The following is a 26,112-nucleotide window of genomic DNA, read 5'->3' as shown; positions in this document are numbered from 1 at the left end:
ATATTGCTAGTCAGGGAGAAAGAGAACCAGAACCCAATTTAGACAGCCAAATTTTTGATTAACCTATTTCACGTGGAAGAGACCATTCATTAACACCAGTTGAAGATATGACACACAGCTCTTCTGAAGACTTCAACATTATCTTTCAAAATAAAATATATTTCCTCATAATGGAACAAATTTGGAGAGCAGTGTGAAAATTCATTGAGTTGAAAATACAACTTAATCAGTAATGATATTTGAAATAGTATCAATGCAATGAATTTTTAAGCTAGAAAAAAAAAAAAATTGAATTGCAATTTCCAGGTGGAAAAGTTTAAACAGATGTGTTAAGTTTCTGGCAGCCTTCAACCAGTTTGATTGGTGGATTACAAGGTGAGAGCAAGACCAACACAAAAGTCTTGTGCATGTAGTGAGGTGCAGTACAAGCAGAACTGCAGTGTAGAGATAAGAGACTGCTGAAACTCCTGCCAAGCAGTTCTGCTGGGTTTGTTTTATTTACACTGATCCTGCAGTCAGTGCACGCAAAGATTTTTCTTTGTCTTGTGAAGGGCCAATAATTCTGAAATTTCATAAGGGTAATACTGTGATTTTTACTGGAGCAGGAGCCCCTTCACTGCAGGCAGAGTACAAGCAGTTGTTACTGTCATTGTTTCACAGAATGATATAAAGTACTTGTTTACAGGCATATTTTTAAACTGAGGAGAGATTTGAGTGTTTTATAGCTGTAAAAATCTTTGCAATTCTGTCAGAGCATGGCTGCATGTGCAATGCCTCACTAACATCTCCTTTCCTCATCCATTCTGTATCACAAATCTCTCTCCTCCCCTTACTACCAAATGTCAGAATACATTTACTCTGTCTACATCCCCTTGACCATAAAAACAGTAGCAAACTTGAGGGTTTTGTCTGAGGATATCATTTAATTGCCTTTAATAGTGATAGTAAAATAGATAATATAGAATATTTTTATATTAATATAAATATTAAATAGATAAAATAGAATATTTTTTCCCTACAACAGTATTTGATTTTTAACGCCTTTTCTAGGCATCTTACTCTCAAAGAAAGCTTTAATACCAACTCAGTGGAAAATTGCTGCCATGTAGATAAGAATAATTGAGTTTATTTTTTCTTGAGATGGTGGATAATGCACCATGGTGAATTTGTGGTTTACCACAGTGTGAAGTCAAGAAATATCTCGTTTTGGTCATGAAAGGAGCCCTCCATGAATCTGTGAGTTTAAGGCAGGCAGCCATGGGAACCTTGTCCTTTGCAAAGATTTCACTTGGAAAATGCCCTGGCAGAGGAGGTGCCTTGGTGCAGTTCTACAATAGAGGGATATTGCTGAGCTCTGCTCAGAGCCCTCCCTGGGCAGAGATCATTTCTGAATGACCCAAGGTTTGGTCTCCCCCAATACAATGGTTTCTCCTGAGCAATTCATGAATTGACTTTTTGCATTTAGCTATAGCCTTTAACAATGTATTATGATAGATGTCAGGTATTTGTGGAGAAATCACCCTTTTTCCTTCTCTTTGGATGTATTTTTACAGTGATTTCTATTTCTAGTTTATTCATGCTCTGAAAGAAAGTCTGGCAAAAGTATATGTGGAATTATCCTAATGCTAAAAGCTGAAGTGTTTATAGTTGGTAATCCTAAGTATACTGTATAATTAAAACAATTATTTAATCAAAAGATGCTTTCTTAAACTGCTTTGCAATTAGTGCCATTGAAATTGTTCTATTATTTTCCATGCATTTAATTTCTGTTTTGGTCTCTCCAAAGCACATTTTTTTTTTTGTAGAAGGCAAAACAACTTTACATCTATAATTATAGTTTAAACAATTTGGGGTATGCATGATCAGATTAAAAGACTAAAGTAAACCTTACCATAACAGGACCAAAGCACAGGAGAATATACTGCAGTGGATAACTCTGTTTAAGGTTATGAGCCTATGGGTTTGTTTACAATATTTCCTAGTTTCAGGGATATTGTGTCACTGTGTATTCCCAGAGAGTTGAAAAAAGGATTTCCCACTGCTAACACATACTTTGCAAGTGTTTGCTGAATAGCACAGAGCTGGTTTATATGTTGTAGCAGTAATGGATCCCTGGTTGTGGGTTTGTTTGTAATATTGATTTCCCGTCAGTCAGATTTTATAAAGAGCTTCACATCCTTGTCGTGCATCTCTGGTCTAGATGCTGCAGGTATTAGCCTCAGATTGTGGAAGAGATTTGCAAAGAGAATATTGTGTGCACAGTTGCTCTAAGGCTGATGGAAAATTGCTTTGAAGCAATGCCTGCTCTGTCTGGGAGCCTTTCTGCACTTCTGGTGTTCAGTGTCCTGAAACCTGCGGGCACATCTTTTCTTTCCACAAATATTTTTGTGGAAGACGACCATAGGGAAAGAAAAAAATCACATGAAGCTCCCATGAGTGTTAGTAGATGTTTCTATTAAGGGATAGACCATTCCTTATTGACAGGATGAGTCTCTGCCAAGTTCTAGTCCAGACATCTGAGTAGAAATTGAAGGGTGCAGTGGGTGCATTGATGTGAGGGTAGCCATGTGTGTGGACACCTTAGGAAAAGCTTAGCAATATGAGGAATATTTTGGAAATCAAGAGGGAAAAGTCTGAGAGATAGGAAATCTACAGAGACCTGTCCTTTCCTTCAGTGCTGAAAACCCAATTTGTTTGGTGTGGCAGGTTGGGGGTGATGTTAGTCTGGGACAGCACCAGAGCCCTGTGTCCCTGTTCAAGGGTGGAAATGGAGCTCACCTGGGGAGGGCACTGAGCCCAGTGTGGAGGTTCTCTGGATCTCTCATATCCCTCCCAGGGAAGACTAGGAATGATCTAACAGTGCTGGGTGGAGACAGCAGAAGTTGTGCACCAAAGTCCAGTGGTCCTTCTGTACTGGAAGCAGCAGAACCACAAAGAGGAGGCCTTGTGCATCCATAATTCACAATTCACTGCAAAGCTTCAAAATGTAATCAAGAGAGATTAGTCATGCAGAAAATGTCTAAAGCATAATTTCGTTAAGGCAGTAAGAACCACAGTGTCCGACTGTATGTTCACTGTCTGGTTCCTGTGCAGGGTTTGTACACTCCTGGCATGACAAGAGCAGAACACTGCTTTTTTCCCAGCAGAACACTCAGGAAGGTAAAGGATCTCAGAAAGGCTGCAGTCCTGAGGGTTTTTTCTTTTAAACATAATTTTTTTTTTTTTTTTTTTTTTTTTACATCTTTAGGTGTATTTTAAGCTTTTCTCCATAATTTTAAGTCTAGGAAGACCTATTGTAGGCAATACATTTTCTGCTTCATTTTACCCTGTCTTTTGTTCATACTTAAGTTTCAAACCACATTGGGTTTGTCCCTACTAAGGTTCATCAGGCCTAATTACACACAGCTTTCAGCACACCACTAGGACTATTAGAAAACATTGTTGCAGTGGGAACACACAACTGAATTTCTTCAAGATTTTGTTACTAAAATTCAAGTAGATGATGATCTGAAAAAATATGGTATTTACAGCTTAATTTCAGATATGATTTTTTATTGTTTTTTTACAGACCAACAAACACAAAATACATAGACAGTTTGATGATTTTGATGTTTTTCTCATCTAGATGCTTGTCTCATTTGCTAAAATTACTTTATTTACTAGACAGTGAAGAAATCCATATTTTCAGATAATTTGTTTTTGTAATTGCTCACACCTATGTGTGTTCCTTCCAGTGCCTTTCTGTCATATTGGTTTTTCTGACAACCGACTCCAACTTTGTTGTCTTTCCAGGTTGTCTGCTTAATTCCTTATTTTCACAGAGTTTAAGATGTGAATTGTTAATTTACCTACTCTGATGATTTTTTTATCACATTTCCTTTAAGCTCCTGTCCTTTAGGTTTTCTGAGTTCAGGCTTTAGACTTGTGTGTTAAACCTGTCTTACTGAAAGGGTGAAAGAGAGTTTTTAGCACATGATCTTTCTTTCCTCAGAACTTCTAAAATGTAATTAAACCCTTTCCTCCTCCCCGAGTATAAAGTAGAGAGCCTTTCTGAAGCCATTGCTTTGATTCTGGTACATCCCACATTGTTGTCCCAGACATGTGACTTCATATTTTGTTCCAGTAGCAAAGCAACTGGCAAGAAAATGAAAATTTAGGAGGTTTTTTTTTCCTGTGGGTGCCATCCTCACCACTGCTGACCATTCTGTTGTGCCCACCCCATCACTGCCACATTTTCCCATAAATGGCAAGATTGAAAAATATGGGACCTGTAAAAAACCTATTCAATAACAATTCCTGTGGCAGTTGTTTATGTTTATTTTGTCCTTCTTTAATCCCTTTTATATAGTCCCATCAAATCCAAACGTTTCATGAATCTGTGCATATTCTTTTAAACGTGTTACCAATGTGATCACTCCTATCCTTTAACACTTCTGTCAGAGGGCAGTTGAGCCCACTGGGAGCCTTGATTCCTCTTTGGACAGGCCTCTCTGCTGATTTTTCAAATTGTGACAGGAACCCTTCCACATTTGGATGTCTCAGCTAAGTGTCTGAAGTCAGGTGGGATGAATTTGAGATCTTCATGCCCATCACAAAAACCCAATCTACCTTGATCTGATGGATTTCTCTAATTTAAGCAATCTGTTCCCACACTGTAATGTACTTCTCTCAATCATCACTTCTTAATGTTCTCTCCCCACCTTTCCCACTTCCATCTCTGCAATTTATTTCATCTCAGACTATTCCCCTGTTGCCCCATGCACAGCTTAGCTCCACCACTGCCCCTTTCTTCCCTGCACTATTTGCTTCATCTGTCCCTGCTATGCCCATTTCATCTCTTCTTCCCTTGAATATTTTTTTTTTCCACTGGGATAAAGCATTTTCTTGTGTTTTTAGAGCCCTCTAAAAATTGATATAGCTGTATTTTTTTTTCTTAATTATCACATTGCAGTTTCAAATAATATTATGTCTAATTCTACTATGGTGTTGTTCAGTTTATTTCTGTTTAAGTAATGCTGTAAAGCAGTATGTTGGTCAGAAAGCTTTGTACCATAATTGGGTAACAAATTATTATTTTCTTCTAGTGTTCAGTGAACTGCTTTTGCAGATCTTTCAGCTCAATTCATTATGATCAAATGGAGAAGCATTTGTTTCAATAAGATTTTAATCTCTAGGACTATCTTTTGCATCAGTGACTTTTCATTGTTAATTGCTTTCTTGTCCCCTATTAAGGTGTTCATACAAATGCTTCATCCAAACTGTGCTCTTTTTCCCCACACACACAATTTGAAAAGACTCTTTTCAACTTTTTAGGTGAAATAACCATTGTTGCTTTCTTAATCCATCACTATGGCTTTTTTGTTATCCTCACTTAATAATGACAAAAACTGTACAAATTCACCTCTGCAAGGAATTTCAGAAATGTCCTCAATTTCTCCCCACATACATCAGAATGTAAGAAATCATTTTATTATTTCATAGCACCAGTTAAGATCACCAGGGCACCTAGTATGTGCTGGATGTTTGTCAGTGAATTATCATTAATATTAATGATTTGAGAGGGTATGTACTGACTGGAGTACGCCCCTGATGTCTCAGAGTCATTGTACTGAGAAGGTTTTTTTTATTACAAGTTCTCTGAACCTGTTGCTACTTTAAACCCCATAAAGGGAACAGAAAAGAAAGACTTCAAACTACAATTTTAAATATGTAAAGAAAAAAATTACCTGCTGAAATAACAAAATCAGGAGATGAGTTCAATTGGTTCTCTCCTTTTGCAAAAATCAATTGCTTGTGAATTTATTATTTTAACACAGCTGACAGAACATACAGAAGGAATTCAGTAATGAAAAGCATTTGGGGTTTGACAGGTCTTGGCTGAAATGAAGTCCTTTGAGACCAGTACTTGGAGGCAGAGGTGAAAGTAAAAATTGGTTTACCTGAAATCTCTGTATATGGAATCTAAATTTTCAAGGGAGACTGCCTGCCAGCATCAGGGCTTATCTTTTGACACATCCAACCTGAAATCTATCAAAATCTGTGAACTTCCTGACTTTTCAACGTTGACGCCTGTACATGTCATTTTCTACACAAACCTTTGCACATGTGTTATAAGTTCCCTGAAAATTTTGTTCTAATTCAAGTAATTAAATTTTGCAGCTTACTCATGTATTAGTTTTCAAAATAATTTAACTCAGTTGTCTCTGTCAAAAAACCCCAAACAATCCAAACCAGTTGGTTAATGCAGTCTTATTGCTCCATAGATCTATGAAGCTTTTGCATTGACAGTTTTTAACATCAAGCTGTATCATTTTTTACTTGTGTGGGAGCTGCCAATGTAGATAGGCGTAAAGTAGGTGGTGTTCTTTATTACACACCATTAATGTAGCCATTCACAAAGGGCTGCTTGGTGATAGCTGTGGAACAGGGTGTCAGAAATCTCACCTGAAACCTCTGAAGTACAGAGCATAACTGAGAGCTGGTAGTGATTTGCAGAGCTCTCATTGCTTAGTCCATTATTGCATGAAAGAAAAATCCACCAAAATCTGCATATTTGGGCTGAATTTAAAGGTCTGTGGGTGAAGGAGGTCTGAGAGTATGTTTCTGTTCCCCTGGACATTTAATTCAGTGTTTGTGCTGTGAGCTCTGTGGGGCAGTGCTCACCCATCAGGCTCAAGGCAGTGAAGCTGAGTCCCTGATGGAGGTGGCAGGGAGGGGGCTGAGTAACAGGAACAGCAATTACACCCAAAAAGAAAATGAAACCCGTCATGCTCTTCTGAAGAGCCATTCTATCCATGCTCGCTGTAATATCTAACAGACATAAAGCACATTTCTCTGCAATTTTAAATATTATTTTGAAGTGCATCTAACCTAGCAATTGAAATCCGTGCAGGAAAATTGGCTGTGCTCTAGGAACTTTTGCCCAGCACTCAGAGCATGCACAGAATTATACCATTCAAAAGTAATCCCTTCTTGGAGTCATGCTCATATGTATCTTTGCAGACCAGATTACTAGTTATAAATTTATTTACATTTTTTTTTAACGTCTAAAAAATTCAGCCTTGTGTTCTCAGTGCAGTGAAGGCAGAGCCAAGCCCTGAAGCTCTCAGAGCTGAGTCACTTTAGATGGCACAGTGATGCACCATATTCATCCTGAACTGTGCAAACCAGGAGATACTGCTTGCATTTGAAATTATTGGCAACAAAGTGTGTTAATTCTCATGTGCTCACTGGAATGCTCTGTGCTAGCCTTTGAAAATATAAAATGTAAGAAAAATATGATAATATGAAAAAAAATCCATAACCTCCTGTCAGACATTGCAATTGCTCGAGTGTTCAGCAGGAGTTAAAGATGGATAAAAAGTACAAGGTATAAGCCATAGCAATGAGTAGCAGATGAGCTGCATTCAGGACTAATAGATTCTTCATGAAAATGCTGTGACATTTATTTTCTATATTAAAAATTCAAATGCAAGTGTTTAGTATGTCTTATACATATCATCTCTTTCTGTAATTCTGGGACTGGCACAGTTTTGCCTTTAGTCATTTGGGTATTGCTTTTCCATCCACTTTGATCACATTGTGCTTCTGGAATATTCCCACCAGTTTTCCTAAGAACTGTGATAACTGAATCTTGTTACATCTGTCCTAGAAACTAAAATGTCATGAAGGAGAGTCTCAAATAAAACTGCAGATGAGGAAACCACTACCCCCACCCCCCCAAATGTTTATTAGCACCTTTAATATAAATATTTTTATTAATGAGAATCTAACCAACCATCTCAAAAAATATGGCATAAATATATGTATAAACAACATGCAGTATCCTTTCTTCCCTACACAAAGGAAAGCATTTATCATTCTGGTAACACAAGGGACAGAAAACAATGCCAATTCACAAGCAAAACCTTTCATGATTTAATATTGTTGTTTTGTCCCCTTAGATCCTAGAATGATAAATATTGTTCCTCCTTTTGTCAGCATCAGAAGCACTTTCATATGTGGAATAAAGGCTCATTCATTATAATCATACTGGTTTTTTTCCAGGTTGCTTTTTCCAATCTGGTTCAGAATGCATCATGCCAGTGATCCTGTGCCAGCTTTCTTGTCATAATTCCAAAGCTCCACGGGTACCTGTGATGGTACCAGTTTGATTTCTTTTCATGACTGGGTTTTTTGTCATTCCTATTCTCAAGGTTTTAGAGTCCTCACTGTGTCTGGGACTTCATTACACTGAGAGGTGTACAAACATGTACCTAATCTAGCCTGGACATGCAAGTCAAGTGTCCATGGAGTGTGATGCTCTGGGAAGCCACAGGTGAAGCCTGTTTGGTCTCTTATGGTTTTCCACAAAGGAGGAGGGAGCCTGTGGACAGCCCTGTGGAGGGGATGGCCCTGCCCTCTAACACTTTCAAGTATTTTCTGTGCTATTTGCTCCTGAGAAGAGAAGAAGCTGTGAGGGGTCATTGCCTGTGATGTATGTGCAGAACACAGGAGTCATTCCAGGTGAAATGTCTGTAGCTTCATCCTCATCCCAGCCAGCCAACAACAACCCATTCTGGTTTGGTCTATATTGCAGTATTTCAATAACTCAAAACATACCTTGATTTCGAAATGTTTTTTTTGCAAATCGTGTCAGTACTCTAAATAGACTTACATTATTTTCAAACAGAAATACACACAGATTAAGCACATTATGTTTTGAGGAGAGCTGTTGGCTATGGGGTGATGTCACTCCAGCTCTCATTCAGTGGTGGCTTTAGGAAACACAGTCATTGCACTAAAGCTAGGCAAACTATCTAATTACTGTATTAGCATGTATTAGTTAATTTGTGTGTAGCACTTTGGAGATAACAAGCTCAATATTTTAATACAGTTTCTCTTCCCTGGACCCATATCTTGTCTTCATTTTTAAACCACTATGAAAAGGTCAGTAAACATTGATTTTGTAAATGAAAGCTCTAAAATAGGACTTGAAAGAGCTAATGTTTGGAAGGAGAAAAAAAAGTGTGAAAATTCCACTTGTTAAAGTCAGACCATGAATTCTGGGGTTCAGATTTCTCCTACCAATCTTTAGATCTCTTAACAGTCTCAGAAATGACATACCTCATTCTGCAGGCTGTTTGTTCTTGCAAAGGGCTCCTGGCCCTGCTTCCCTCCCCTTGCAACCCATCCCAGTGGATCTGGAGAGGATTTAAACCCCACTGCCTCAGCCCCTGTGGATGTTTAGCAGCTCCATGCACAGCTTACACTGGCACAAAGGATAGCTGCATCCTTGAGGCCACCCCAGTGAGGAAAACACATTTTTATTGTCCCTTTTGCAGTGCGAGTAGAGAGAGCACTGTTAGACACATCAAAGATGAAAAGTTGCATGAGAAATGTGTACTAGTTAGCATAAAGTTTTTAAAATCTTGAATGTAAATATTCTTCTTATAACACAAGTGGGACTCAAATAATGAAATAAGGCTGGCTGCATTTAGATTGTTCACAATCTACTTCATTGCTCCCAAAGAAATGATTAGGTCATAGTTCAAATGTGAACATCTATTTTTATCTCTCTTTGCAAATAACGGGTGTGTGTATCATAGAAAAGAATTGCCCACTAAAATGAGAAGTCATGAGAAGAAAAAGTAATATAAATGATTTTGAGGATGTTTGCAACTTTTTAAACTACCATACCACCTTCTTACACCAGTGCAATGCAAAGAGATAAAAGAAAGTTGAGAGGAATTAGATTAGTCTTAGTTGCTAACATCAGATTCACAAAGAAAATCCATGATTATTGGAGGTCTATATACTGAATACTTTGTAAAGGCAGTTAAATGATGCTGACTGAAGCTCAACAGAAAAAAAAGCAGCAAAAATAAGAATGGAAAATGAAGGGCTATTTGGAAGGAAGGCATTGGAAAATAATGTGGGAAAAAGCCAGAAATCCTATATGTGCCTCTTGTTGTATTGTCCAGACCAGACAGAGCAAACAAAAATCAACTCACAGGGTCACACATCTGGACACAAACCTTACAGAGATTTACATGAATCCCTCTGGAGTCTGGCTCTTCCCCTTTTGGGGGATAATACCTTATAATTCTGAACTTCACACATATTCAAGTCTCATTCCCACCACAGCTTTTGTTTTCCTCTCACCTTTTAAGACAGATGTCATAAAACGTGGAGTCCCACCTTTCAGAAAAAAGGTAGTTTGCCACTGCAGGTAGTTTACCTGCTATTTTCATTCTTTGTACCCAAAATTGCAGCAGGCTTTTAATGAGCTAATCCTAAGCATGAACCACATTTTTCATTGTCACCTTTTTTCTTATTCTTTATGAAAATCAATGTTTTCTTATGGCTTCTTCAGAGTCTCCAGTGTATGGCGTCTAATGGTATTGCTTTATAGTTTTATATTACATCTTTATAACTTAGGATAATTATTTATAGTGGCAAATCATACTGCAGCAGGCTGTAGGAAACAGAATGCACAGCAAAGGGAGAGCAGATCCATGGTTTATTATGTTATTATGTTATAGAAGGCACTTCAGGGGCTACAGAAGAAAGTTTCTCAAATTGTGGCAGCTCTCAGAAGCTGGGAAATACAAAACAGATTTCATTCAAAACACTCTTGGATCATTATCACTGTATATACAGCCATTAAAGTCTAATTGAAATATAGAAAATCAGGAAATAAGAGAACCAAAGCTAAGTTTTTCACATGTGATCAAAAAGCATATGGGAAAAAATAGAGGGGGAAAAAGGTCAGCAGTTAAATAGCAAATAGAAGCCTCAATGCAATTTCTGCTTTTAAAAAACAGATGGGAGATTTAGCACAATTGCAGCGAGGGAGTTCTAATGTCCTGCTGAAGGTTCGTTTCTCCTTCATCACATAGTAAAAGCTTTTTTGAAAATGCTTAAATGAAAACTAGCTCCTAATGACATCCTAGAAACACAAAGACAGCATGATGCTCTGTACAGCACAGCTATTTCTGATGAAAATTTTGGGAACAATGCACAGAATTGCTCTGAATTTTGCTGTTGTCTAAAAGAACCATCCTGACATTGGAAAACTCCAAGCTCTGTGTATCTCTTACATCTTCTTGTCCATGGTTCCATTTCTTCCATTTGTTGCTCACATGAATATTAATGAGAATGGGCTGCTGCAGTAACCCTTTAGTGTCAGAAAGTGAATTTTCATTGAGTGCATCTTCAGGTTCCTGACATTGCTGAGAATGGATGTTGTGAGATTTTCTTGACTGTATCTTTCACTTGGTTTCTGCCTTTTTTTTCCCACATCCATTTAGTACTGAGTTCTGCTCAATAGACCATGAGTTACAGATCTTATTTTGTTGAATTAAAAACAGGTGTGCAAATCAGGCTGAGATTTATGCCAAATGAGATCCCAAGAGGAATCTTTCATAGCTCCTGTATTTCTGAAGGATGTTGATCCTTACAGGAGAAATGTGGAATCTGAATTTGGTGTGCCAGCAGAATCTTTCTCATTTTTTTCCACAGGCATTTAGAGAAATGTTTTAAATTGTTTAAAATAGTTATAGTTTGGTAATCTTTTTTTGCAAGAATTTTTGGGGTCTTGGTGTTGTGGGTTCATTTTTTTTTTAATTTAATTTATTTAATGGGTGAATGATACAGTGAGTGCCGCTTGTTGGATTGGGGATACACAGAGAGGTAGGTGGCAAGCTGTGACTGTGGACTATCAGTTTTCCAGTGCTTCCTCTCCAAACTAGGACACATGCCCAGGACATTTAATATAATAATTTATAGTGATATGCAGCCATTGTATTACTATCTCTCAGTTTCAGGCATTTGCTGTATCTGAATGTGTCACACAAGCAGCAACAGTGCTCTTCTACTATCATTTTACTGATATTTATCTATATTGACTGCTCAGGACCAAGTAAGTGTATGTAATGAAGTGTTTAAAATGGAAACCTATTTCCATACAATTTGACAGGTCTAAGTGTGTAATTTTGCCTGTTATAGTCAGAACATGGTGCTTTCAATGTAAAATAGAAGATTCAGTAAAGAATAAATGAGTAGCTGTGTAGCTTACTTGTCTATACTGGAATCCCATACAGAATTATTCTCTGTCAGTGCAGACCATAATTGTGGTAGGGCTATTTGTACAAAATGTTTGGGGGTTAAATTGTTTATTTTATGGTGTGAGCTTTTCAGCCTTTTGCCAAAAATCAATTTTCTATGTATGCTGCTGCTAGATTTGCTAATGGAGCCACCTAATACTGACAGCAGGGCATTTGTGACTTTATCTTTCTTTTTTCTTTTTCTTTTCTTTTTCATTGTTCTCAAACATTAATATTACTGAAACTACAAATAACCTTGTTAGAGATCCTGAGGACCCTGAAGTTGTCACTTTGGTGATACTCAAAATATGGTTCAAAATTCTCAGCACACTTTCTGTCCCGTTGACTTAATTCTGTGTTTCCCTCCCAAGATCATTTGTTTTGTCAGAGTGACTCCTGGCTATGTAGCTGGGGATGTTCTAAATGTCTAATTGGACATCAGCAGAATACTGAAAAATTAGCATTGCTATTTGGGCAGAAACAAATTTGTATCAAAGCAGTGGTTAGAGCGATGATACATTGCACCAGTATGTTGGAAATGGAAAACAAGCCCAGTACTTTGAAAGCAAAACTTTAAAATGAGAATTCTCTATAGAAGAGTACTGCATATATCATGCCTACTGCCGATTAAGCTGTAATCCTATTGAATTTCTGGTGAACTACAATAATTTCTTTGCATTAACATATTCAGTACTTTCTGGCTTAAATAAAATTTTTGACAAGGGGAAAAAAAGCCTGGCACCTGCAACATAAAGGGTGCAAGAGAGAGAAGAAGGATCTTAGAGGATTATTGTTCTAATCTTCTTCCCTAAAAGCAAATGGTAATGTAAGTAGTATTGTTTTATCTCCAGTGTGGGCAGAATTGGCCCCTTTTGGGCCCTTAAACCTATTGTCTTTAAGGTGGTGTGTTTTGTCTTGAGGAGGAGAGTAGTAAAGCTGCAAATCTGACAGTGTATGTTATCACCCAGATGAAACATTAGGGAGGTATTCATAAAAACTGAATTTCACCTGGTGAGGTTTATCACCCCAGATTTCCTCTACAGACAGAAAGAGATCTGCTTTAAATCACCCCCTGCCAGAAAGGCCCCTCTGGAGGGAAGCAAACCCCAGTGACTACTGCTGCCTTTTCTCCTTCTGAGTGTTCTCCTGATTGCTCAGTTGTGTTCCAACCTGCTCTGTTTCCCAGATACTCAGGCACACACAGATATTCTGATTACTGAATTGCATGAAATATAATTCAGCCCTGTAATAATGGCCAATCACACTCTGTTTATATGGATGATAAATCTCTGTCCCACAGGTGTTCATCCCTCTCATGATGTATAGTAAGGCTTTAACTTTCATCACAACGGTTAAAGCATCCAATTGCATGAATGGATTTGGGTAAAGAGCTTTTAAAATGTTGTAACTCATGCTCACAATTTTTTACAGCTTTCATATCTTCATTTTGCTCTGATTCGCATCCATGGTCCAAGTAAAAAGAGTTTGCTGAAGATAGAGACAAAGAGTGAAATGATGCTATACAGGCAACCTTGAGTGTGCCAGGCTGGAGGAGACTTTTGCAATCCAGACTTGTCTAAGTACTATAGAGGGTTTCATAAACTAACCCCACCTGGGCCATAACTGTGATACTGACTTCTATAAAAAAACCAATTATGATTTTGTTTGTATTAAACCAGGTATTGCTAAAAGTAAGTGAAAATAGAGCTTCTTCAATAGTCTGAGTAGACTTTCTCTCTTCTGCAGAAATAGGTTTACAAGACCAAATTAGATTCTGGCATGATTAATGCATCTCACCAAATTCTTGCAGAGGAGCAAATTAGTTTATAGTGATTTTCTTGAAAACAAATTAAACGGCTGCACAACATCACAAGAATAGAGATGTTTTTCATAGCATATGGATAAATGATTCAATGGAAGTGAGATGTAATCAAACTGAAAATGTAATCCAAATGTTTCAAATATTACTGTCCATTGTAGAAAAATGTGTAATTACTTGCATTTTAATGCATGTTGTGTAATATACAGTGGCAGAGCAGCAAGGAATTAATCTGCATGAGATTTGCACATATTCTAAGTGGATTATTCCTTTTTTGGCGTTTTTATTATCATTCCGTTTAAAAGAATGTGACAAGAAGATTTGACCTCAGGTTGCACCAGGGGAGGTTTAGATTGGCTATTAGGAAAAACTTCTTCACCCAAAGAGTTGTCAGACCCTGGAGCAGGCTGCCCAGGGAAGTGGTGAAATCACCATTGCTGGAGGTGTTTAAAAGACGTGTGAATGTGGCACTCAGGGACATGTTTTATTGGTGGGCTTTGCGGTGTTAATGGTTGGACCCCCATGATCATAAGGGTCTTTTCCAAACTAAACAATTTAATGGTCCCATGGTTCTTGTATTCCAGGAGGGCTTGAGTTGAGAAAAGAGGGTGGGAGAAAAAAGCTCCAGTGAATCAATGTCAGATTGCCCCATTCCATTACTGTAGAGTCTCCAGCTCCCCACTGGGTCCACTTACCAGGACGCCTTTTGAAGCACCCCAGAGTGCATTGTCACCTTCCCTTTGTCCATATCCAGAGAGGCCAAGCAACCCATGCTGGCTCTCAGTCACTGGCAGGCTGGATAGCTGAAAGGCACCAGATGTTGTACAGACCTGGATTTCAGACCAAACTACAGATATCTCACTCTGAAAGGAAAGGAGAACTGCCTGACTGCATTAAAAAAAAAAAAAATCCCTATTGGCCCCGTGGAATATAAATATTTCACACAAATATGTAGGGCCATTTCCTTTTCACAATGAGAAAATTTGGGAAAGGATGAACATTTCTTGTAGGATCCTTTATTGTATAGTCTGCATTTCCCACAAACTGACAGCACGTAATTTATAAGTCTATTCTGGGAATAAGAATTTCTTAGTCCCTTATAGATAGCCCTTATTACTAAGTAGCAAAGGTGTAATAAAAAGGAGCATGACATCTTCTCTCTACTATGTGTGGCTATTTAATTCCACACAATCATTATTTAGGTTATTATTGTTATGGTTTAAGCTCTGTCTCATATTTTACTTATTTAATTAAGTTATATGCAAAAAAAAAGGAAAACATACCTCCTGGCCTCTTGGCTGTCTTCCCATCTTGCAAAAAATATCACTGAAAAAAAAAATGATGGGGTTACTTTCCCAAAGTAATTTCCTAGTTAGTTTAGTTTGTTTAATATATCTTTCCGAAAGTAAGAGCGGTGTCAACTTAAAATACACATTCCTGCACCAAACAGGAAGAGAAGCCCATAAAAAGACTGTGAATTTGAGGTGCTGTCAGCTTGTCCTTTTAAAAATAATCTAATTCAAATAAAAAAAACATTCAATATGACAGGCTATGAAGACACTTATTGTTCTTGGCAGATGCTTATGATTATTTTTCTCTGTGACTAAGTCTGCGATCTCTGGATACTGTCTAGGCACACCTGCCAGATCAGGAAACTCTGATACACATGAAGGATTTGACTATTTTCTGACTTTGAAATGAACTTAGATCTGTTGTGTTCTTCTAGCCATATACAGTCTTGAACTTCAGATGACTCTTAATTTTTCTCCTGGAAAGTACTCGAGTATCAGGTTTGTACTTGCTTGGGAGGGGGCTCTGTGCATGAAGTTTTTAAATACCAAATTTTGTTCTGGTTCTGTTTTATGTGCCTTTTGGATATCTCCCAGCATGCCTTGATTCACAGCAGAGGAGTATGCAGCACAAAGAACAGGCTGGCCTTTTCAGTCATGAAAATGAAGCCTGAGTTGGTCTGCTTGGAGGCAGTTTGGTTGAGAACACAGGAACAACCAGAAAATCATGAAACTATTGCTAAACAACTAAATCAAATATGACTATTTCTAGCACAGTATCTCACAGAAAAGTGAGAGAATTTCTTCCATGGGTACTCAGAACACTGCCTAGTAACAATCTTCTAGAATGTTAGGCTGCTTCTAGGATGCTATGCTCTCCCACTATGACAGACATTATAATGAACATATTTTTTTCTATGACGAATAAATGTGTGCATTCCATAAACATGATGGTCTATGTGATCTGTTTCTTCAAATTAAGAAGTAGGTAATACAAAACTTCATTATTAACTAGGGGGGTTGTATATAATTTGTGTGTGTGCATATATATAAAATTGTTACATAATGGCATATTTATGTTACATTATTACATAATTTTGGTATATATATATATATATATATATATATATATATATATATATATATACATATGCATATACCATTAAGTCACATATGATATACATTGTGTACTTTTCAAACAGTATTTTTATAGACTTTAAATATTGATAAATGGCAGAATTCATTAAAATTCCCTACATTATAACTGATAGTTTTATTGATGAGCATGAAATTGCCTTCATTGGTTTCACTGTGTGCTGTGGTGACTTTCATGAGGCACCACAGTCTGTGATTCTCATCACTAAGTGCATCTTCAAACAGCTCTGATCCATTTCTACAGACTTCCATGGGCAATAAGTCTTCCACAATGGCCATATTTTGAGTGAGAGATCCTTTATGATAAAAGGAGTGTGTCCAGAATGGGGTGAGCATGTACAGTAATGCCACTCTTTAAAGAATTAACAGATGGAAGGAACACAAAGACTTGTGGGCACTGAAGGGTGAAGCTGTGACTTTAATAATATAGTGTTTACCCAGTCTTTTCTGTTTAAGTCTCTCTGTATGGCAGCTGGCATTTTATTTTCGTTGCTTAAAGTCACCTTAAACAATGACTATAATTTTGGTTGAAATGTCAAACAAATCTAATTGATCTACCTGACTCGTAGTTATTTTATTGTCTTCAGGTTTCTGAATGTTCTGATTCTGCATAACAATGACGTGTAGAAATTTAATCAAATGAAGACATCTATCCAAATGTTATGTCTGAATAATGCATATTCAAATTGAAAGGAAACATTTCCAGTTACCTGCCTAATCTGAGGTCATTCTTTGTTCCCTTACTTTTAACAAACGAGATAGTAAGAATTCCATGTATTTCTCATTAAAATGAACAATAGAGGAGGAAAAAAAGGTTTTAAATATGCACACCATTATGTAAGACTAATTTTTTCAATGTAGGGGTTTTTTTTCTACTTTTAGAGATAGTGTAGCCTTACATCAGTTCAAATGTAGTTGTATACAATCAGAGGAAAAATGTTTAAACATCCCAGCATGGGTATTTCCATTTAAATCTGATTACAGTGAAATAAAACTGTAGCTATTAAAGGTTTAGAAGAACTACAAATACAAGCAGTAAAAGAAGACAGTTAGTAAATGAGGTAGTAAAACATTTCAGCAGGGCAAACAGTTTATAGCACTCAGCCTTCCTGTAGCAGACTGTGCTATTCACCACAGACCCGTGCACTGTTCCCCGAACTGCACTTAAACCTGCAATTAACCTTTCACGCCTAATGAAGCTGTTTTGCTGCAAAATTAAAATATATAGTACTGCCTGTTTTTACAGAGACTGGGAGGAGAGTATCTCAGAATGAATGACTTTTTCAGATGCTGTTGTTTGAATGCAGGATTAAAGGGCTGTTTGTATATAAACCGTGAATGCGCTTTTCAAGGTAATCTCTGATCTGCTGTATTTTATCCCTCTACTTATTAATAGCTTTGCATTATTGTAAAAAAAAAATAAAGGGAAAAAATTCACACCCCAGTAATTTTATGATTAGAGACTTCCTGAGAATAAACTGTTACCATTTAACTTCCATTAGGAAAGACAATAGTTCTGCTAAAGATAACCAAGTTCATATTGCTTCCTCTGGTGTTTTCCTCATTGTGGATGCAATTATCTCCTACAAAAATATACTTTCCACTTACAATTTGACTGGGCTTACTTCTTAATGACTTGTATGTGCATATCCTTAAAGCCAGCTAGAGGTTGTTTGAGCTGCATAGAACTAGGTCAGGTTATTTCTATAACATTTTGTAGAAAAACAAACTAAATTTAAAAATAGTGCTGGTTCTGCAACTAAGATTGAATTTAGAGAAATTAGAGGTGACCTGTTGAGTCTCCATGTGGGAACCTTACTGATTCCACTGTTCCTTTCTGCCATGTTGCTCAAGAGTCAGAAGCAACCAGAGACCATGTACTTGGAATTTACCATGTACTGATTTGGAAAATACCAGTTTGGATGTTAGGTAGGATACTTTACCAGCAGCATTCAGACAAGGAGCGTAAATGTATTAACTTAGGAGTTGAGGTATCACATATAGAGCACTGTACAATTTACAGTTCCAACTTCAATGACTCTAAATGTATTCACATTTATTATTTAGATAAAAAACCTGTAACATCAAGGGAATGTTTTGGGTTTGGTGGGTTTTTTTAATGAATATTTAAGCCACAGCATTTTCTTCTGTTTTATTTTGATGTAAATTCTCCTTGCTCGAAGTGTCTGTGCACAAGCTTGACTTGGTAAATGAAATTCCTTTAGACTGCCAGTCTGGAATAATGAATTGTTCCCCCAGTTAATTGTATTGCTTTGATAACAAGGAACTATGCTGGGCGTAGAGAACATAATAAATGAATTTCATCAGATGATTTGTGTGGCATTTTGAAAAATGATCTTCTGTAGCAACCTGATTTTAATGGGATTCTATCAACATGCCAGTACATCCCAGTATGCAGTGTTAGACCTAAGGATTCCTTTTTGTTAGTTGGTATATTAAGTGAGGTTAGCTTAATACATCCAAATATGTTTTCAAACAGCTTATTAAATTTAAAAAAATCTGTTTACTAATAATACTCCTTCTGTTTAGCATAGTCTCTAAGCCTATCTGTTGAAGATGGGATAACATATAAGCAACCATCAAAAGATATTTAGGTTTTATCCCTGAATTAGCTAATACCTGAGTTTACTGCTTAAACTTTAAAGGTGCCTCAAAGATTTCAACAATTTAATTTGTCAGAGTCCAATTTTAAGCATCACTGGCTCATGCCACAAAATATTTGTGTATGTGAGAAAAAACAACTTGATTAATCTTGGCTCTTACACGTCCTGAAATGTATCAATGATAATTGTACTTAGTGTTTTACAGCATCGTGCATTTTTAAAATCTGGATGCTCATTAATTACTGCTTGCAACTTTTTTGTGACTTAAGAAAGGTGATGTTACCAGTGTGCAATAGCATAGATTTTTCAGGATACTGGAAACCTGAACTAAATCTGACCATAAATCTAATACTATGAAGGGAGACTGTAGCAACACTTGTTAGTGAAAAACAATTTTTGCACAGTTTCTTAGTAGATAAGAGCTGTAATGAGGGATTGCATGAAAAGTATTGCAAAATTGGAATCTGTGCAATAGATAAATTGACTTTGATATTGGCTTGAGATAAGGAATAGAGAGTTAAACATGGTGAAAAGTGTTTTCAAAGGTTTCCTGGGACAGTGGTGGTGTTATTGGTTGGAGAATGAAAAGTTTTGGACTGAATGGAGAACCAGCACCATCCTTATCTACATTTTGGGTAAATGTAAATGTGGATTTGTGGTTTGTTTGCAGTAGAAAATATAAATGATGTGAATACTCCCAATCTATTTGATTGCAGTATCACCTGTGTGAATTTAAAAGCCTAGAACTGCCCTGTATTAAGTGTGTTGTTAATCACAGAAGTCACTAATTTCTAGAAAGGATGCAGTAGCAAGGAAGTGGAAGAGTAAATTCTTAAAATATTAGCTTCTTAGGTCTGGAAGGGAAGCTGAATGAGGAGTGGCTGAGGTCACACTCCAGTCTGTTCAGCCTGGAGGAGACTGTGGAGAGACCTCACTGCAGTTCCAGCTTCCTTGTGAGGGGAAGACCTGAGGGAACAGCCTGAAGTTGTGTCAGGAGAGCTTTGGGTTGGATATTAGAGAAAAATACTTCATCTGGAGGATGGCTGGCACTGGAACAGGCTCCCCAAGGGCAGTAGTCACAGCACTGACAGTTCAAGAGGGATGTGAACAATGCACATGGTGGGGTTCTCGGCACTGTCCTGTTCTGGGCCAGAAGTAGGGCTTGATGATCCTTGTGGGTCCTTTCCAACTCAGAATATTCTGTGTTTCTGTGATTCCTAAGCATGCTGGTCTATGCCCTTGGCAATACCCTGTTAAGGTTACAACAGGTCATGAAATATCAACAAATTAACCAGAATCCAAACCAGAAGAGTTTTGGTGAGTTGAAAACATTTAGAATGTGCTCAGGCCATCTTGGTTCACTACTTGTTTAGAGATCTGTGCTTTCTAGAAAGATATTTTCATATCTTTTTGTGGTAAATACTAACCTCTAGATATTCCCCAATTAAAGAGGCATATATATATATATATATATATATTACAAAGGCAAATATTCAATGTTATCCTAGGTGCACTTTCTGTTTCTCTCTTATTTTCTGATTTGATTTTGATTTTATCAATTTCTAAATGCAAAGCACATACATTTAATATGAGAAAATTCATGTCAGAAAGCTTCTGGTCCACATAACCAGGAAATGGTCATAAAGAGAGGTCATGTTAAGATCACACAGCAAATCAATAAGAGACACAAATGGAACTCAGTTCTCCTTATTTCCAGTCTGGTGTCTTAACTGCATTTTTTTCCTTCCACTGTCTCTTCACTGTTACCAAGAGGCATTTAAGAAAGTGAGAACTTGTTATCTGACTTTGAAATGAAACCGATCACTTCTGGGAAAGTACATAAACTTGCCTTGAAAGAAACCATCACGCTGCTCTGGAATTCTTCTCAGGAAAGCTGAGCATTAAATTTTGTTTTTCTTTTATTTACCTTGCAGGTCTTGCAATTGCAAGTGCTCTGATAGACATTTCACAACAGAAGCCTGCGGACTGTAAAGATAAGAGTTCAGGAGTCAGAAATCGAAAACATCACCTTTCAACACGTCAAGGAACTTGTGTCTGAGAGTCAAAAACTACAATTGTATATTCTGTAATGTTTTCTTTTTAAATGGCTTCCATTGAAAGCTATACTACAGCCTCAGTTTTTATGGAGGCAAATCTGTGGATGAACACATGAGGTACTGTGCTCTGTTGTAGTCACACAGCCTGCTATCCCCCAAAGCAGACTAACTTCTGCTAGGTATGAGCATGCTTGATGAGCTTTAATAAAGAGTGGATCCTGGTGTCAACAAAATACAAAATAAAATACCGAGTATTCTCGATTCTGAACATATCAGACCAGGGAAAATCCTTGGACAGGACTAGGAGAAACTTCACATTTTTTTTGTAATGTGGAAACAAATTGTATAATTGAAAACTGAGCAAATTCCAGGAATCTAAAGGAAATCTTTGTATAGCTTAATGTAACAATGGGAATTGTACAGTTCTTTCCTTGTAATTGGCATTAAGATTTCTTTCCAGCAAGCAGAAACTAAAGAGAATCATTTGGATTTAAGTGGTTTTTTCATTGTCCAGAAGAGGTAGGCAGCTTTTGAATTTAGCAAAGGTGTATCCCAAGAACACCACATGTAATATTTGAAAGATAATTCTATTAAATACTATTACTTGAGCATTTAATGATTATTTTTCTTTACATTGGAAAAAACCCTCATAAACATAATTTGGACTGCAGAAGAGTGATGGGTGGGCTTTCTTTTCTGAACCTCAGAGTTTGTCCTGAATTAGGATATTTTACAAAGAGGGTTCTCCATGCCAGCTAAATGATCAGCAAAATTAAATAAGCATGGAAAAGCTGCTTTACAATATTTTTTCCCAAGAGTCTCCAAGACTGCAAATCTAAGGAGAGTTAAACATGCTGTTATTCGACCTGCTCCCTTTCCAATATTGAAATTTGCTGGTATCTATACATTGTCCTGACCTGTAAGCAGAAGAGATTAATCCCAGTCAGCACTTTGGTTCTTGTTTTTATAATAAAGTATGGATATTTTTTTCCCTCACAACTGCAGAATTTCATCTCATTGCCACTTCAGCACCCTATATAAATAAATAAATGTTTAAAAATCCATCTTGCTTCCAACATTAGCTGTCAAATTCCACAACCAGTATGGAACCTCTCACAATCAGTACTCAACAACAAAAACCAGATGAAAGAATTTCCTTTGTGAAGGACTTTGGTCCTGTGGGGGCTCAGTAACCACAACAGATAACCTGGCAACCAGCTTTAATGGCCCTTGGTCTTCTTATTTACTCAGAAATCATGCACACAGAAAAGAGTAAGAGAATGTAAGGGGCAGGTAGCAGATGTGTCATATTCTCATTTATGCATTGCACACTGACAGAGTGTAATATGAAACCTGTAGTTTTGTACAAGCTTGTTGAAAGTATAGTTTCTCAGCTCCAAATCTGCCACCATCCTAGTACAGGAGAGTGATACAGAGGTATAAATGTCTCATGTAATGATAGACTTTTGGTAAATATGAAAGATATAAAAAAGATAATTGATGTTTACTACTTTATCTGTATTTTTTATGTTCTTTTTATTTCAGAAAGACGATGACATTTTACTGTTTATAGTTGACTACATAGTTACTTGCATGCCATGGTGGTGCAGTAGCAGTAATAAAGCCCTGTTGTGAGTTGTGTTTATTTCCTAAAGCCATTCATACATAGAAGTACTCAGCTTAATTTGGATGAGGCCTAAATGTAAAAAATAATTATAAAAAAGGAACAATTGTACAGTATGTAGTTATATCTTATACAGGAGTATTAGGTTGCATCTAACCATGACTGCTCTATTGTTTTGATAAATTATGCACTTATGAATTATGGTATAATTATTTCTTATACTGGCATGATTGTTTCAGTATTTTCATATCTTAAAATAAGATTATTATCTTAAAATAATACCATCTTGTGACTTTTATTGCCTATTCTGACCTCATATAACCTAAAACTTTAAAAATTCATTTTTAAAGGTTCTGTTGGGAACTTTGAACCAGTGCTACTTAGCCTAGTGAAAAAATTGTCCTTTGAAAACAGCCCTTTCTGCCAGTTTTAAAGTTAATCTGTTCAAGTGAATATAAACTGATGGGACTGGCTTACATGATGCAAACACTTAGGAAAAAGAAAGAGCCACTTGTCTGGAATATATTCCAAACTCTGTGTTAATCCTCAGTCTAAGCATTTCACATAAGAATTGTACAGTGTGTTTTGTGAATGTACTGGAAACCCCATCCACAGAAAGACCATCCAGTCCTGTAGGAGAGTTGTGACTGTGCTCACTCATACAGGATTATATTCCTCTGTGTCTCAAGCAGAGTTTGAAAAATACTTGAAAATCAGGTGTGAGTTTTAAAGGGATTAAAATAGTTTACTGCACACTGAAAATAGGCAAATAGCAATCAGCCATTTTACTGTGTTTTCAGGTAAAAATGTTATTTTACTGTACAAGAAAAGCATGTTTGTCATGGGATCATTCAGCATTTCCCTTCACTTTGAGAATTTTTTTCTGAAGAGTCTTTCTACTCCCAGGATCCCTGATTGCATGCAAATTAGTAAATTCATATAATAATGAAGTAAATAAAAATACTTATATAATGGCCACAATTAAAAACAAGGAGTTTGCAAATACATACCAAAGCTTTCTTTTTGGAAGGTATAAATAGCATAAATGTCTGATAACTACATTTTGCTAGTTGTTGACAAGTGCAAACTTTTTGGTAACGACCACTGTACATCAGATGAGATGTTTTATGAACAGTCCCATTATGATTGTGTCAAGAAAAGGCCATATTTTTTTTAAACCCTGTTATCCAATTTAACTTTGGAACCCTTTCTTATAGTCAGAAAGTGTTGAATGGCCTGTTTTACTCTTAATGTGATTTATATTGGATGAAAAATAAATAAGTGCTGTTCTGGTAAGGAAGGCCCAGTGAAGTTCTGATTGTCAGGATTCAACCTCCCCCTCCTCAGTCTGTGGATTCTGCTGAGGGAAATCCAGCAGCTACAAATTACTGTCCAAATATGAGATAGCCTGTCCATGGTAACATGGGTTTGTATTTCGGTATTTATATAAAATCCTGAAACGACTTCAATTGAATTTGCACACTTCAGAATATTTGTTTCCATTCATTACATTCCTATGAAATGTAATGAAATGTTTTTTCACCTGTACAAAAAAAAAAAAAGGTTATCAGTATGTTGCCACTATTGAAATTATTTAATAAAAAGGTCAATTTTTTAACGTGTTAAGGCATGAATATACCATTAAGAAACATTCAAATTCATCTGATTTGAGAATTTTCACAGCTGACTGCTCTTTTTATACATAGAGTTTTCTCTCATCTTCCCGAATCAAAAACATTTTGGCAATTTCAGATTGGGGCATGGAATTTGTTATGTGTAAAATCTGCAGCAATAATTATTTTCAAAATAATTTAATGTAGAGGCTGGAATCCTGATGGTAAGAATTTTAGTTTGGGATCACTTTAACAGATGTTCAATCTTCATGCATTATAACTTTCCTGGATTCATAGAAATTATAAAATCACTATGTATCTAATTTCATTACCAATTTTTTAAAAAGCATCTGAAAGGTTTCTTGACAATAAAGAAAAATTCTCTGTTAAAGGTGATTTGACAATCCCTCTTTTTTATAAGCAAAGTTGTCCTGTTCAGAATATTCAACATTACTGGGGAAAATTAAATAAATTAACTGTATTTTTTCCACCCTCTAAGGTGCAGAATTACCTGAAAAACTGTAGTTTCCTGATACTTATTCCAGATCTAGAATAAAGTATGGAATATCCAAGGCTATTTTAGGTGCTTATAACAAATAATAACAAGCCCAGAGATGTCTGCAGGTGGCCAGAACTTCCCGTGCTCTCTTCGGTTGTACTTCCTCATTAAATACTAATAACAGAGCACAAAAATGGCAAAAAAAGTCCTTGCACAGTCTGGGCTTGTATAACTCAGGGCCATACAAATGTTGTTTTAGCTTTTCCTTATTTAATGCAATTTTATTTTCATAAGGATTGTTTGTATTTCTATATGACTGCCTATAGGGCCACATGTGGCCATTTCCATGGCTGCAGGTATTTCTGATCTGGAAAATCATCGTCTTGTACATATAACTGGAATTCTAGTGGCTCTCTGAAATTTACTGTGAGGCTGAAAAGGGACTAATGTCACCCCAGGCTTGGTCATCTATGCTGAAACTCGTTTGTGTCTTGAAACATTTCTGTGCCCTGGCTGATATGTTAAAGACTGCCTCTTTCTAAAATGAGGAAGCAAGAGTGGAACCAATGGGGAAACCAAACAATTATTTTTGAAGCATATCTACGTGTGTGGGTGTGCCTATGTGTATATATTATAGATATATATAGATATAGATCTATATATAATGGATTGTGTAGTTGGTTTCACAGCTGACCTAAATCAGAACATTCTCTGTTTCCTCACATATTCTCACATATTACATTGAATTATGTGAAGGCTAACTCAGTGACTATTTATGTACATAATAACAGCCCTTTCTACAGAAATAAAATCTTAAGTCCTTCTGAATGAGGATATAGAAGTGTGCTTGAAACACTGTATAGAAAATGTTGTCAACTATCAGTTGTTATCAATTATTATCAATTGGGTATCAGTATTTTCAGAATGTCCAAGACTGAGTGCAGGAGGTGAGGCAACTCCTGTCCTTTTGTATCCTTCCTTTTCTAGTTTATTTGCCTGTAGCAGTTCTTATGTGATAAGATCAGAGTCAATGATACAGAAAAAATATTATTTTTGACAGAATTGCTATTCACTTAACAATAAGTGTTTCTATGATATTATCAAAACAATGCTTAGCTATGCTATTTTCCAATTTTAGTAAATGCCTTTTTCTAAAAGACCTTTCATTGGATAAGAAGCAAGAAAAAAAGTAAGATGAAGCTCTTCAAATACTCCTAAAAGATATCAGAAACATTCTGCTGAGGATTTGTGTCTTTTTAACAATTATTCTAAGGTCAGTATTTGTAAAAAGTCATATTTACTTTATGATTCTTAGAGATTGACATGAAGCAAAATTTATTTTTTCA

General features: G+C 36.6%; 1 protein-coding gene across 3 annotated transcripts in view; it reads left to right on the top strand.

Moving 5' to 3' along the window:
• ATRNL1 (attractin like 1) overlaps positions 1-24,663 on the top strand; it is a 433,015-nt gene extending 408,352 nt beyond the window's left edge. For all 3 annotated transcript variants that reach the window (XM_077182833.1, XM_077182835.1, XM_054637523.2), the window contains one exon: positions 20,908-24,663. In XM_077182833.1, coding sequence (XP_077038948.1) covers positions 20,908-21,032 — 125 coding nt within the window. In that variant the 3' untranslated portion in view covers positions 21,033-24,663. The remainder of the gene's footprint in view (positions 1-20,907) is intronic.
• Positions 24,664-26,112: the final 1,449 nt, after the last annotated feature.

The sequence above is a fragment of the Agelaius phoeniceus genome, chromosome 9 (assembly GCF_051311805.1).
Source record: "Agelaius phoeniceus isolate bAgePho1 chromosome 9, bAgePho1.hap1, whole genome shotgun sequence".
NCBI classification, from domain to species: domain Eukaryota; kingdom Metazoa; phylum Chordata; class Aves; order Passeriformes; family Icteridae; genus Agelaius; species Agelaius phoeniceus.
The sequence above is the reverse complement of the archived record's forward strand: the minus strand, read 5'-3'. Positions and strand labels throughout refer to the sequence as shown.